Raw genomic sequence first — 15,784 nt, 5'->3', positions numbered from 1 at the left:
ATTTAAAAAACTAATTGGATCCTAGTTTTCAAAAAAGAAAAATCGAGGTCATTAAAAAGTGTTATTTTTTATTCATATATTACAAAAGCAAAGCTTCATTCACAATATGAACTACATACTAGATAGAGTTATTTCAGCATTAAACTGCTTTCTGGAATCCCTCAACAATAGTGCGTTTTGCAACCATACTCAAGTTTTATGTTTTCCATACAAAATACGTTCTTGACATCAAAGTACATATTAACAAAACCAAGTTCTAGAAACCATATACCCTCTAAGACTAATTAATGAAAAGTCCTTAGCAGGGAATTTTTTAAAAAATAATGCATCCATTTGATAAATATTTTTGTAGAACTTAAATGAGGTTTATCTCTGAACATTTTTTAGTAATATTCCCTTTGTCAAACAGTTCTGCAGATGAATGGCAAACACTTATTTCTAAAATGAAATAGCACTGGAAAATATCCAGTGAAATTTTTTCAAAGTAAAAGTCTAACCTTTACTTGAATTTCAAGAAGTTGTAGCTACATACTATATTCATAAAATCTGAAATAAAATTACTCCCTGTTAATCTCTTCACAGTTTCTTAAAAAAATATTAGTGGAGATAAAGTATCTACCAACTTTAAAAATCTAAACTTATGTTCACTGAACAAAAATAAATTTAGTTTCAGAACATTGCCTGTTAACAGCAAAGTATTATAAATAGTGCATGTTAAACTTTTCTGAACTCATTTCTATAAAATATTTGATTAAAAATAAAATGGGAGAAACATATTCAATACTTAATAGAAGATACTAACATCTTTCCAATACAGAATTTAACTCACAAAAAATTTAAATAAAATCCTAAATATTTTTAAAAATACAATACTAAGAAGGTTTCTAAGGTAGATCTGCTTCAAAAACTTCAGTGCATTTAGAATTAACTACAGCTTTCAAGCATCGATACCTTTGGAATACAACTGTGCTCTTTAAGTCCTAGGAATTTTAAAATTATACATTCTAGTTTGCAATTGTGAAAAAAAATCTGTTTGAACTAAAATGTACTTTCAAAACATCTCTCTTTAGTTGTCAGAAAAAAAATGTATTTGTCACTATTTGGCCCAGAATATACAGTTAATAGACTGGTTTTAACATGAGAGTTCTTTTTTGTTTAATGAAAACTTTCATTTTCTATTTTGTGGTATTGCTTTTATATGAAGAATAAAATAGAAGAAAAAAATAACCACAAAAGCTTCCAAATGACAGCAACTTGTTTCTGACAATATATACATATGAGGGCCAAGCTACACACTGGGAAATGGCTGCACTAAAAGTGATCTGAGCAGCGAGCGCTCCAAGCAACAGAGCAGAACAGGCTGCACACTTTACATTCACAAGCCTCAGACTGACAAGATTTGTTTGCAGAAACTCCTTGATGCTGCTTTTTCAACAATGCGATGGAGATTCGTTTAGATTGGATATTAAACCACAGAACTCATTTTAATGGCTTTCTAGCATTTGGAAGGGAGGGCAGAAGATGCATTAACTTGGCACTGGGGGGTTTTTGTGGACTTATACCATCAACATTACCCTTTCACTTACTATTAAGTGTAGAAGTCCTTCTTAGTTATAATGCTTAATAGTTAGAATACTTGCTTAAGAAGCCAATTAGTAACTTTCAAGATTTGAACCAAATTAAAAATAAAAATTTTGCAAAGTACACAGAAACCAACAGTTAGTAACAATATATTTTATTGTTTGACCAAGCTGTCCTCAGAGTACGCTAGTTATTACACAAAAACAGCCTCCTAGTCAAAACTAATTACTGCGGATTTATACAGCAAGTTTTATTTCTGTAAACAAATTAAGTATCATGTTTAAATTCATTTTTATATCTATTTCCACATTTTTTTTTATCCTCTTCTACTAATGATGATTCAATTCACAGTTTTATATAGTTTTCTTGCTGTACATTAAAGACTGGTAAAACTGCAAATAAGCATTACAACTTGAATTCACAGAAAATAAATGGCCAATTCTGAAGAGGAGTCCAGAATTCATTTTGGACATATGTTCTCATTTTTGTAAATATCACTTCACCATCACACTTTCCCATGTGCTTCTATACCTACCTTTTCTTGAAAATTATGGGCAATAAATGGATAGAAGGCAGGAAAAGGAAACTTCAGATTTTGGCGGAAGGACCGCATTTCCTAGGAACAAGATGGATGACTTCCACTGTACCTCTTTGGTCATCAAAGGAATAGAAGGAATAACAGATCCTCAGTATCGTTATCAACCTCCCGTGTAACATCAGAATGAAGATTTAAATGAACAGTTCAGATTAAAAGGAAAAAAGGCATCTTCATAGATAATCCTCTGATATTTCTAGCGTTCTCATATATTTACCTGTAGTTTTTAAAATAAATTACAAGTATAATAAAAAGAATCCAATGGAAAATTGCTGTGTTTAAACTACAAGTTGAATAGGCAGGTATTTTAAATATTAAACTCCATTTTCAATTTAAAGTCTTAAGTTTCATTTCTTTTCAGAACTTTTACCTATTTTTATAACTTTAATTTTAAAAGAATTAAATGTTTTTTATTTTCCCTTATGGAAAAAAGAAAGATTTACTACACTGAAATTGCTTTACTATTATCAGTTGAAATTAAACTACTGATTCAACTAAGCTATGTTTACTAAATAGTTTTTAATTAATGGCAATTTTCAAGGCAATTCCTCCACTAAACATTGAAATAAATTGTAACAGATTTTGTAAGAGAAAGTAATTTACCATTTTGAAATTATGGCAGAAATAACGTCTAGCTGCAGTGTAGATGTTGAAATCAAGGGTATCTATCAGCCTTGAAGTTATTATGGACCATAAATGTGAGAAATTTAAATGACCACTTGTAAGATTATCATTGCACTCCAATTCTCAAATGTCTAAATGAAAGGAAAAAACAGACACCAACGTGTCCAACTGTTCTAATACATAAATGACCCTGATGAGGTTTTTATGGAAGAAAAAAAAAATTTTGTTTCCACTGTCAAATTTATACTCTGTATGTATAAGACTTTAAATTAGCAACACCTTAATAGGGACGACACCCCCCACCCCTCCCCTGCAGAAAACAACAGTAAACTACAAAACACAAAAAGGCAAACCAAGTAAAGCATAACGTGATTGTTTCCCATCAGTGTTGGTTATGTTGCCCTCTTGCAAAATGACAGGCAAAATCATACTTGTTTTTACATTTGCATCCACATATGTTACACTGAAAAGGATTTTCATACCCATGACATCCCATATGAATAGTGTAAAGGATATTGTCGGCAAAGTACATGTCACAGTGCTGGCAGTGGTGTAGAAGCTGAGGGTCCTGGACCGGCAGGGTCGGAGCTGGAGTGCTTGGCTGACTGTTTCCCATGCTGGGAGTACTCGTGTGAGCACTTGGTTCACTGCTCGGACCTGCCACCGGACTATAGTTCCTCTGACTATGTGATGGCCGAGCTTCAGGGCTAGTGGGAGAGGAGCTCTGAGGAATACTGGCTGACACGGCAGAAACTACTGCTTGAGCAGAGGGCTGCTGCATCATGAAAGGCTTCTCATCAGGGCAGGGAACTACATCAGGGGATGCGGGGTTTTGGTTTTCAGGTGGCAAACTGGACAACTGTCCTGCTAGAGTTGACAGCTGGTTTAAAGGGTTGTCAACCATGAGTTCTTGGGGGTCCCTTGGCAGGCCACCAGCTGGTGTGGGTTTTGCCATACTTTCATAGGAGTCAGTCTGGATATTCGGGATTTCATGGGTAAAGTCATTAAGGTAGTCTGGCTTCTGAACCACCATGGAAGGTGGGCTTAAGTTGATTAGTGCTCGTCTGCTATAGCCCAGATTGCTTGTTTTCTTCTGTAAAACCCCCCACATCTTCTTGCTGCTTAAGGAAGACCTAGTACCTTTAATTGGTACCATTTTATGCTTGCGCCTTCGATGATGCGACAGGTTACTTCGATCACTGCAGCGGAAGGAACACAATTCACATTTATATGGTTTTTCTCCTGTATGGGAACGCATATGGGCTTCCAGATGACGCTCATAAGCAGATGCAAATGGACATAAGTGACATCTATGAGGTTTCTCACCTGTTTAAAAAGAAAAATGGGGAGAAACTGCAAGAGTAGCTCATTTATGAAAAGTTTCATATTTTGTCCATTCATTAGATTTAGAAATTGATCAAAAAATAAAATGCTTTTCAGAATAACACATTTGCAAAAAAATTATTAAAATTTATTAATAAACCTGCATATAACCACCTTTATACTATACGGACTAGTGGAATGAATCCCTTTCACAGAAGGGATGGCTAAGGTGACATCTGAGGGTTAGCAGTATAGCCTGCAACCGTACAGAAACCTTTTCCCTGGTCTGCAAAGGAAACGTACTTAGTAAGGATAAAGATAAAAACATTTTATCACTTCATGCTGTCTTCAGCATTAACCTGCCCAACCTGAGAAGCAGACAGATGCTGAGATTATTTAGATTCAGAAGGAAGATGGCTAAGGAAGGGGAAGCTGTACAAGGGGCCTCACTTCCTTGGATGCTGCTATTGCTGTGCAAAAATGGAGTCACTTCTCCATTTATTCAAACCTTACATCCACCTTCATTTTCAAACTATCACAACTATTTATATGATAGATCAACCTGCCCGTAAAGAAATGCCCTCTCCAGCCACTTCTCCGTTACCTGTGTGGATTCTAATGTGTTCAATGAGCCGTGCGGTGCCTTTGCTGGCATAGTTGCAGTACCGACACTTGAGCTTCCCATCAAAGGTCCTTTCAAACCCGTCTACTAACATTCCTGAGTTTTCATCCAGGGAAACTTCAACAGATGGGTGATCAAGTCCATTTTGATCACCATCTGTTCCAGCTATAAACAAATATAGCAAAAGAAATTATGCATCTCAGAATCAACTCAATTTAGCAATTTAGTGTGGAGTGGTAGAAAATCTTTCATAAATTGACAGTTTGCTTAGCACAAAAGTTAAATTCACAAAAATCACAGCCTTTCTGAACTGAGGTTAACTTTATACAAAAGCAGTATTCTATTGGGGGATTTCAAATTACTAACACATAAATTATATCAGTCCTCAACATACTTTTGAGTAAGGTAACAAGGTATGGTATTTATTTGACAGATAAGGAGACAGAGGGGGGTAAACAGTGATGGCAGTTACACGTTTAAGATTCTAGCCACTTCTACAAATACAATGGGCAGTCATGATCATCTCCCCAAATCCTAATCTATTTAATCTAAAACAATTAATGTTGAGTTTTGCAGTTCCACTCAGCTTACACATATGTTCTAGATTCTGGGTTGCATTTAGGATCTTAAAATTCTAATTAAGCACATATAGGGCAATATTGTATCTGATACCTCTGAATGTTATGATCTGTAAGAATTTCGGAGTTAAGAGATGTTTGGCTGTTTGCTTTTAATCAAACTACTTCTTTGTATAGATAAAGAAACTGAAGGGGCAAGTGCTCATAATCTGGAAAACCAACACACGGGGGACCACAACCCTGCTCTCTTGGATCTCAGTCCAAGAATTGTACACTAAAGTATTAAGAGGGAAATGTTTGTTCCTACAGCTTCACGGGAAAAGCACTTCTACTCCATCTGCAGGAGGTAGCGGTGCAGGTGCAGACAATTCAAGCCCTTTGCTCTGTTTCCTCTTTCCTTCACTAGGAGAAGTGACTTTGCTAGTTGGTGCAAGTCCAACATCCAACAGGTCCGTTGCATTGGAGGGACAGCAAGGCTCAGTGTCCCCCCTTCTCCCATTGCTTTCCCAAGCCAGTAACTCCTGAAACAGAATATGTATACGAAATCACTTGGGGATTGTATTAAAATACAGCTTCTGATTCAGGAGATTTGGGGTGGCACCTGACGTTTTGCACCTCTCACAAGCTCCCAGGTGATGCCCGGTCTCTGCTGTTGCTGGTCCCTGGATTACAAGGCCCTAGACCACCTAGGTCAAGGGTTAGCAAATTTTTCCTATAAACGTCAGATAGCAAATACTTTAGGCTTTGTGGGCCACATGATCTCTATCCCAGCTACTCAACTCTGCTGTTGTAACTCAAAAACAGCTATAGAAAACAGGTAAACAAGCAAGCATGGCAATGTTTCAATAAGACTTTATTTATGGATGCTAAAGTTGGAATTTCATCTAATTTTCACATCATGACATTATTTTTCTTTTGTTTCCCCCACACCCCAACAATTTAAAAATGTAGAAACCACTCTTAGCTTGCAGGTCGTGTAAAAACAGCAGTCCAGATGGGGCCCACTGCCTGTAGTTTGCTACCTCCTGAGCTAAGTTCACAAATAGATTCCAGTCTTCGTAAGCAAACCAGACAGTCTGTCTGTAGGTCAGGTAGAATAGGCTCAAGTAGGTCACTGCTTTCTCTACTCTGATTTCTCCTCCTAGGTGGGTATACATGGTTGGCCTTCTCTTCATTTTAAGAGAAGAAACAGAAACCCCTATTTTGTCTCAGGTCTAACCCAGATTTCCTAATGGCCAAACCCCTTGTGTAATGACGCTGGACCCCCTTTTGGTTCCTTGTGTCTGCTGTTAGTTAGCAGAACCGGGAGAATGGGAAGGGAATTTAGAACCCCTAACCTTCCCACAAGACCATAATGCATCTCTGGGCCACGGTAAGCCCTGCTGGAGCTTTACTTTCCCTCAGCAAAAACTTGGCATGTTTAAAGAAGGGGAAAAAAATTGCCCCTATCTTTCTAGGAAAAACGGAATGATCCACATTAGTGAACAGTAGTGGGCTTCATACTACGGGTAATGACACACAAACACTAATATATTTGTAAAAAGTGAATTATTTAATAGTATTAAGATAAGTCTACCTCCCTGAAGAGCCTCTGCTTCTTTGTCCCCACTAACTGATCCAGAAATCATGTTGACATGATGGGTCTGCTGAGTCAGGTATTCCTGGAAATCTTTCACAAAGTCCAAAGGCTCTGGTTTCTTTTCACCCATCTTTGCTTTTTATTTTTTTTAATTTTTTTTTTTTTTAGTTTACAGTTCGTTATACCTACGGGGGAAAAAATGAAATAATTTTACGTTATTTAGGGAGATACAGTACGTATTAAAACAACAACAGTGACAAAGGTTATTATGTGCCAGGCACTACAAAGCCACAGAGAACACAGTCCCCGCCTTTAAGTATCTTATAATCTTCCTGATGAACTAAAGAAACACAAAATGGTGAACAATTAATGTATTTAATATTTAAATAAACTGGGATTCAAACTTAGTTTTTAGAGGATAGAAAGAAATTACAAAGAGAGGAAAAAAGAAAATTCAGAAGAAAGAAACAGGCATATCAGCAGGGATTATCAATGAATGAGACAGCAGAGAAACCAAGTGGCTCAATCGGGGCCGTGGCAGAGCATTTGTGGATGATGGACATGGAGCATACCTGCGTGTCCAATCCGGTCGCTACCAGCCACATGTAGCTACTGAGGGCTTAAATGTCGCTAATACAAATGACTTGAGTTTCTTATTTTATTAATTTAAAAGTGAAATAGCTACACGTGGCTAGTGACTATCATATCGGACAGCAAATGCTCTTAAAACATAGGGTTCACATGAATGAGTACTCTAGAAGTAGGTGATCTACAACAGGGGGTGGCAAACTTTCTGTAAAAGACCACACAGTAAATATTTTAGCCTTTGCAGGTCATGCGGTCTCAGCTGCAACCACTCAACTGTCATTATAGTTAAAAGCAGCCACAGACAATATGTAAAGGAATAAGTGTGACCGTGTTCCAATAAAGCTTTACAAAAACAGGAACAGAGCCAGGTTTGGCCTATGGGCTAGTTTCCTGACCCCTGCCCTAGAAATCCAAATCACTACCTCTGCCACCACCCATCATCCAACTCATTCTGACAATAAGGAAAAAAAAAATTAAACAAAAATATCACTGATGCTGATGTACAGAGAATAAGCCTCATGTCGGATTTTGTAGTCATAAACTAAACTGGTCCTCACATAGGTTTATAGCCCAAATTCGCAAATCAAATAACCAAAAAGTTTTCTAGTAAGAACAAGCTGAGGAAGTCTAGCACCTAGGAGACAACAGGTCTTTTTCTTCCAATAAAAATATATTTATGTAAATGTATATGGTCTTCTTAAATATGCCATATGCTAAAAATTACCTTCCCTAAACCCAACTATTTAATGAGTAATTTACTGTTTAAAAAAGTTCTCATCTTTTTTTTGTGTGTGTGTGTGTGTGTGTGGTATGCGGGCCTCTCACTGTTGTGGCCTTTCCTGTTGCGGAGCACAGGCTCCGGACGCGCAGGCCCAGCGGCCATGACTCACGGGCCCAGCCGCTTCGCAGCATGTGGGATCTTCCCGGACTGGGGCAAGAACCCGTGTCCCCTGCATCAGCAGGCGGACTCTCAACCACTGCGCCACCAGGGAAGCCCAAGTTCTCATCTTTAATAGCCAGTAGCAGGCATTTAAAGCTAAAGATTAGTCACTTCTCTGTATATATGCTTAATCTTTTCTCAAAGCATAACATACACACAGAAAAGCACATCAATCCTAAAGGTAGAGCTCGATGAATCATCACAAAATGAACACATCCCTAAAATCAGCACCAATGTCAAGAAACAGAAGGCTACCAGCATCCCAGGAGCCCCCCTGTGCACCCTTCCAGTACTAATCCCCCCCGTGCACCAGCAAGGGCTCCATAACCCTGACTTCTGAAATTGCTGGGCCACCAGGTTTGCATATATTCAGCTTTAGATAATGCCAAATAGTTTTTCAAAGTGACTGTACCAATTTACACTCCCACCAGTGGGGGACAAGAGTTTTGTTGCTACACGTCCTCACCAACACTCAGGTATTTTTTTGCCTTTTTCATTTTAGCCACCCTGGTGGGTGTACAGTGGTATCGCACTGGTTTTAATTTGTATGGCTTGACAATTAATTAAGCTGTGTACTTCAATTACCCACTTAGATAACCTCTATTTCATACCCAGTTAAGTATCTGTTCACGTTCATTTTTCTATTAGGTTGTCCATCTTTTTCTCAGTAATATGTAAGAGTTCATCAAATATTCTGGATATGGGTTCTTTATTAGATATGTATACGTTAAGGACTTCTCCCACTCTGTGGTTGCCTCCTTTTCATTTTAATCGTAACTTTTGATGAACAGACGTTCTTAATATAGTCCAATTTACCCATTTCCCCACCACCACCCTTTACAGTTAGTTGTTGGTGTCCTTGCCTATATTTTACACGCAGATGTTCTCCTGTATTTTCTTCTAAAAATTTTATTTTTTTTTTTACCTTTCATATTTTTATCTGGAATTGAGCTTTGTGTATGGTGAAGTAAGAATCAAAATATATTTTTTCCCCAATGAGACATCCAACTGTCCTAACAACATGCATTTAATAGACCAGTCTTTCTCCACTAGACTCTTTTATCACCTTTCTAATCAGGTGATTATATATGTGATTCTACTTCTGGATTCTCTGTTCTTGAGATTTTATAATTTTATAATTGTTGTCTCCTAGGTGCTAGACTTCCTCAGCTTGTTCTTACTAGAAAACTTTTTGGTTATTTGATTTGCGAATTTGGGCTATAAACCTATGTGAGGACCAGTTTAGTTTATGACTACAAAATCTGACATGAGGCTTATTCTCTGTACATCAGCATCAGTGATATTTTTGTTTAATTTTTTTTTCCTTATTGTCAGACTACCTTGGCTGTGTTGCTACTATAGATCATTGAACTGTGTAACAATCAGTTCCTTATGAGGAACTAATAGGAACTAATTAGGAACTAATAAGGAACACAGGGCTAGTTTTGGTTTCCCTTGTTTACTGGCCCCAGACTGATATATTTTACTTCTGTATTTCTTGTCTTCCTCTCTTCTTATATTTAATTTGTTCTTTACTCTGAACACATTTAGCCAAATAAGAACCTGCAGGTGACCAAATTCTCATTTTTCTTGATGCAACACGTATGAATAGTTCCTTTCCTCCCTTCTTAGAAGATGCCTAGGGGTTTATTATTATTACTATCTCTTTTCACTGTTTTCTAGAAAGTTGAAGCTACTGAAAATCTGTCCTCTGCATCAACAGAATATTATGTTATTAGGTCAAACTTACTAGCTTAAAGACTCTGAACAGGGTCTTCTCTAGCCTTAGTTTCCTACTTTGTAAAATGAGATAATAATACCAATTTGCAGTGCTGTTTTAAGTTTTACAGATACGTGTAAAGTATCTCGCAAGATGTGTAGTTTATGGCATGTTTTCAGACGACAGCAGCTATTTCTGCAGCCAAAAATGGTTATACCTTGGATTAAGAAATTCCTCACTGTCCCAGATTCCAAGTGTCTTACGTTACCATTGTATATATCTCTTTTTTAGTTACAATGAAACAAACATGGTATGGTCCACCTTAGTCTCAATTATTCACATATCGCAATTTGCAATTTCCCAAATCAATGTACAATTTCCCCAACTCTTCTTATTTTACTCTTTTAGGCCACCTCTTTAAATCACTTGCTTTAGTCTGGCTCTGCTTTCTCAATCTTAAGGATTACTGCTGGTTTCTGAACAAGTTTGTTTCAGTTGCTTCTTTTCCCATCTTACCTAGCTGACTTGAACTGCTCCTGTTTCCTAAACACTGATTAGTATTCGTTTTATGACTATACTTGATTCTGCCGATTATCTGTCCTTTAAAATTTGCCCTCTGGTTAGGGAGGAAAAAAGTGGGCCAGTCGGCTCCAATGAAAAAGATTACCAAGAATAAGATTTATGCCCCGGTCCGGGAAGATCCCACATGCCGGGAGCGGCTGGGTCCGTGAGCCATGGCCGCTGAGCCTGCGCGTCTGGAGCCTGTGATCCGCAACGGGAGAGGCCACAACACTGAGAGGCCCGCGTACCGGCGGGGGGAGGGGGATAAAATTAAAAAATAATCTATAATATGATTATATCTCAAGAAAACTGAAAAAAAAAACCCATACCTCAAAACATACAGGGATGGGGAGCAATGTAAAAGTATACATAAAAAGGTAAGAAATATAGCAGATAAAGATGAAGAATGAGTTCCGAAAAGACAGAGAAAATAAAGAAGAGAAATGCTTTTTAAAAAAATGATCAAGAAATTTCCAGAATTAAAGATTCCTTTCAATTCAATCTGAAAGGGTTCATAGAGTGCAAAATAGATTAAATAACAATAAATAACACTTAGACACATTATTGTGAAATTTTAAAATCTCAAGGTCAAAGAGAATAATATGAAACTTTCTAGTGAGGAAGAGCAGCCCATCCACATAAGAAAAACAATCAGATATTGAGTATCAAAGGCAACACCGGGTGCAAGGAAACAACAGAGCAATTTACTCCAACTTAGAATAGTTTTCACTTTCTCAAGCTGCTAAAGGCTAGCTTCCAAAAATCTACATCACAATGGAGAAAATCTAGATGCACTCCCTTTAGAATCAAAAAGGCAAGGATGCTTGCATCACTACAGCTATTCAACACAGTACAGCAGCAGGTAAAGACCCCAATATAAAAAGGAAAAAAGTAATAAAAGGTGTAAGGACAGGGAGATACCTCTCCCCCGCCCCCCAAAAAAGAAAAGAATAAGATGTGGGAAGTTGTTTTCTAAATTGTAAAAGCTGTAAGGCCCTACAGATTGTCTGTGTTCTAATTATAAAACCTATAATTTAGAAAGAAATCCTGGTATTTCATTGCAACTTTGCATCACCTCTTGCCAATCAGTTCACATGAAAACTGATGTTGCCACTGGAAAATATCTGAACATACTTTGATAGGCTTCAATAAGCAAGATCAATCTTACCAAATCCTGATTAGAAAGCATAACACTGCTAAGGTACATGTGATAATGCAGAAAAAAAAGGCACAGGACTGCCATTAAGAAGAAAATGATATTTTTATACATGCATCTCAAGTTTTAAGAACTCAAATAAGCCTAATCACAGAGAACGACTGGCATATTTTGACAGTCTTGGCTATTATCACATTGTCACATTAGAAGTTTCACTGTGTTCCCCGCCAAAAATTGCATGCCGATTCTCAATCAAAATGCATGATGGACTTAAAAAAAACAACAATAAAGGATGCCAATGAAAAAAGGGAAGATACATTGTAAACTTGAGAGAAACTCTGTTCTTAAGAATTTTAAATATACTGATATGGTTTATAGTTGTAGACATTCTGCAATGATTTAAAATTTGTCTTTCCATCCCTAAGCATTTTTGTGCCCACTTGACCTACATCACCTCCCCGCCATGCAGCATTATAGGCCCTTGCAGAGCTCAAGTCTGCAGAAGAGATGAGTATGCATGAAAGATGCCTAAATCCGGAGGGACACTATGGTTCAAACCCCAGCTTTCTCCACCTCAAGTCAGTATTTCTAAGCACAATAAATAGAAAAAGAATAATTCTGAAACTACAGAAGACTTCTTGATATCAAAAAAAAAAGTTTTGTATCCAAATCATCTTCCTGTCTTTAATAAAGGAATCATCAGTCTTAGGACCAAATGTTTAATCTAAGAACTCCATAAATTAACTGGTATCTAGAGATACATCTAAGACAGTGATAAATTTTAAAACCTTTATGAATGTAACATAAAAATCTACGTTAGGAATCAGCAAACTATAATGCTCTCATTCCCATACTTTATGATTATCATTTCTTATGATACAGCAAAATTTCTGAGTCCTCCCTGTGATCCCTCTGATTAAAGTTAAGTTGGTATGGTATTCCATGGGGTATAGATACATGTCTATAAAGAAACTGGCTAGAATGCACCTAAATTATTTTTATGCCAATAGCTCTCCCAAACCATCCATTCAAAACTCACAAATAAGGTTCTTAGAAAACAACCAGAGACTACCCATGCTAGCGAAGAAAGCAGCATTTGAGAAATAAGCTTTGATATCCCCAAAGAACAAAGAATACAAAAACTTCTTTATCTTTAAGCAGGTAACAAACTATTCTTGACCTTCCTTGGGTTCTGATATTCAAGTCCTCTGATCTTCAGTCTCATAAAAGGCAAGTTGTCCATCAATACACACACAACCAACTCCTCTTAAGCAGGAGCAAACAATGTAAAACAGAGGCATCATGATGCAAATTAGAAGACAACCACAACTATGAAATAGAGGTGATATAAGAACCAGAAAGGGCTCTTTAACCTACCCTCCTCCCAAACTCTAGATTTTGAGAACAACATGATTAGGCAATAGTAGGATCTATTTTATTCATCTACCATTTCTGGTAGGGTTATTAAACATAAGGTAACTAACAATTAACTTCCTTATACAGTAACTTAATTTGGGGTTTAGGCAGGCCTACACACATTAAGTGACTGCAGTTCTATTGAATGTGTTTACTTTTTTTTTTTTTTTTTTTTTTGCAGTACGCGGGACTCTCAGTGTTGTGGCCTCTCCCGTTGCGGAGCACAGGTTCCGGACGCGCAGGCTCAGCGGCCATGGCTCACGGGCCCAGCCGCTCCACCGCATGTGGGATCTTCCCGGACCGGGGCACGAACCCGTGTCCCCTGCATCGGCAGGCGGACTCTCAACCATGCGCCACCAGGGAAGCCCCTGAATGTGTTTACTTTTATAGCTTAATAATTATGGTCACTGAAAGATTTACTCTGCCATAGAACACGTATCAATGGAGAAGTCTAACAAATGAGGTTTCGTTTGTACAGAGAATAACATGGACTTCAAAAAGAATTAGAACACATTTCCTCTGATTACATAACCATCAAAAAAACAATTCTCTGAAGGCAAAAAGGGACATTATGAGGTGCTGAGAAATCAGAAAACATAATATAAAAGTAAAACTTAAATAAATACAAGCTGGGAAAAATAAAAAAGAGGAGTTACACAATCTAACCTTTTCACCCCAAATCAGTTCCTCCTTTTTCTTGCCACTCCAACATGGATGAAATGTAGAGTAATCGAAATTTACTCTGGAGATACACCAAAGGACTCCAAAAGGCCATGGAGGGAATTTCAACTAAAATTGAAAAGCCATACAGAGGTCTGCAAAGAAAAATACACCACAAATCAAAACCTTTGTAACAAAAAATTAGGATCTACGGGTTTAATAAGCTAACAAAATAACTTGTGCCAATTTTACCACTACCAGAAAAGAAAACTAAGCTAACAGACACAACAAAGCAGCAGGTTCACTTCAGCAAAAGCTCCAAGTAATCACCAAAGAGTAACATGCATCAGTGCGACTATCGTTTTTTTTTCCACTGGTGGATTTCATTTTTTGGCAAAAATGTTACTGTCTTTCCAAATTAAGTTATTAACTTCATTTGTTCGTAGTACACTTCTAAAAGGCTCAGGAGCTCAGGCTTAGTACTGCTGAACAGTTACAATCGCATAAAAACGAGGTACTAGCCTAGCCCCACGGAAACATTTGTGAGTAAAGGTTTAGAAAAGAAAACCCACCAGGCACGCCCAATAACAGCACATCTGATTCCCATCTTTATTATCCTCTCTATGGCAACTCAAAACACTTAGGGTTTTCTTGGGAAACACTTGGGACCCCTGGGGGTAAAAAACACAAAACGTCTCAATTCGCTGCAACAAACTCCCAAACTTGTATTAACCTGTAGCTGTGTTGAATGCACAACATAAATCAAAATTAAACGGGATTTGTAAAATTGTTAGTCCAGACGTTTAAAAAGTTGTTCTAAGGAAGTTGTGTTTCTTCCAAACTGAAGTTCTGTAGAGCTCACAATTTAAAACGGCTTTACTTCTCCCACTTGTCACTCCTCTTCGTGCCTAAACAGCACACTAAGGGGACACTAAATGGGCCACGTGGTTAGTGGCAGCTGGAACCGGTTTAACTTCTATTTAGATTCAATTTACCCAGCACTTACTAGATGCATGGCTTGACTACTCGCACGCCGGACAGTTTATTAAAAGACAAATCCTTCACGAACTTCAACAGTTCTTCGCTGAAAAATGCTCCCCAAACCTCACATCTCCCCAAAATTAGAGTGCACAAGCAGTAGAAACGGATCTAGGAAGGACCACCGTCAGATAAAAGACGGAGGCTTTAAAAAGTCCTCCCAACGAGTAGCCCGGAACTGGCGTCGGGGCGGCATCCTCACCAGGATTCGGAACACCTAGGAGACCCGCACCTCGGCTGATCCCCTGGCCCCAGGACCCGGTGAAGACGCAAACCTCGGGGCGCCCCACCACCACCACGACCACCTGTCAGAGCGAGAGACAGCTCCCTACCCAGGAGCCGCCAAGCCCCTACCAGACGGCGACGCCACCGCAGGGACCGCTCGCTTCCTCGGGGCTCCCGCGGCCAGACACCGCACCCTCCGCGCTCGGGCCAGGAAGGTCCTGGATCGTGACCCCCGCCGACCAACCGACCACGCCCGCCCCTTCCCTGAGGCTGAGTTCAGGGCGGAGTCAGCCTCTCGCGAACACCCTGCTCTCTCCTCCCGCCGCTCCTTCTTAACCGTTCTCCTCCTTAACCGCTCTCCTGAGCCGTGTCACCGCCGTCCGAGCCTGTAACCAGCTACTTACCTCCTGACAGGCGCACCGAGTAACCCCTACCGCCTTGTTCAACGCCGCTGCTGTCGCCGTCGCCCCCGCCGTCTTCGTCACCGCCGCCATGTTTGTTGTGTCTCCTGTTCCCTTACCGCCCCACGGCCTTTCCTAACTCTCGCGTGAGCAGGGCGAAAGCGGAGAGGGAGCTGT

General features: G+C 38.8%; 1 protein-coding gene across 6 annotated transcripts; it reads right to left on the bottom strand.

The window, feature by feature from the left end:
- Positions 1 to 51: 51 nt before the first annotated feature.
- IKZF5 (IKAROS family zinc finger 5) lies at positions 52 to 15,765 on the bottom strand. 6 transcript variants are annotated; one of them, XM_067709149.1, is made up of 6 exons: positions 15,611 to 15,754; positions 14,516 to 14,614; positions 13,950 to 14,098; positions 6,900 to 7,087; positions 4,728 to 4,910; positions 52 to 4,126 (listed from the first exon to the last, which is right to left on the bottom strand). In XM_067709149.1, the coding sequence occupies exons 4-6, from the start codon at positions 7,030 to 7,032 to the stop codon at positions 3,183 to 3,185; spliced, it is 1,260 nt and encodes a 419-aa protein (XP_067565250.1). In that variant the 5' UTR covers positions 7,033 to 7,087; positions 13,950 to 14,098; positions 14,516 to 14,614; positions 15,611 to 15,754; the 3' UTR covers positions 52 to 3,182. The 6 variants fall into 6 exon arrangements, with proteins under 6 accessions (XP_067565250.1, XP_067565251.1, XP_067565249.1 ...); XM_067709150.1 differs by lacking the exon at positions 15,611 to 15,754 and adding an exon at positions 15,336 to 15,354; XM_067709148.1 differs by lacking the exon at positions 14,516 to 14,614 and having other exon boundaries at positions 15,611 to 15,765.
- Between the last annotated feature and the right edge of the window lie 19 nt (positions 15,766 to 15,784).

This window comes from Pseudorca crassidens, chromosome 16 (assembly GCF_039906515.1).
Source record: "Pseudorca crassidens isolate mPseCra1 chromosome 16, mPseCra1.hap1, whole genome shotgun sequence".
Lineage (NCBI taxonomy): Eukaryota > Metazoa > Chordata > Mammalia > Artiodactyla > Delphinidae > Pseudorca > Pseudorca crassidens.
This window is presented reverse-complemented; position numbering and strand designations above follow the sequence as displayed.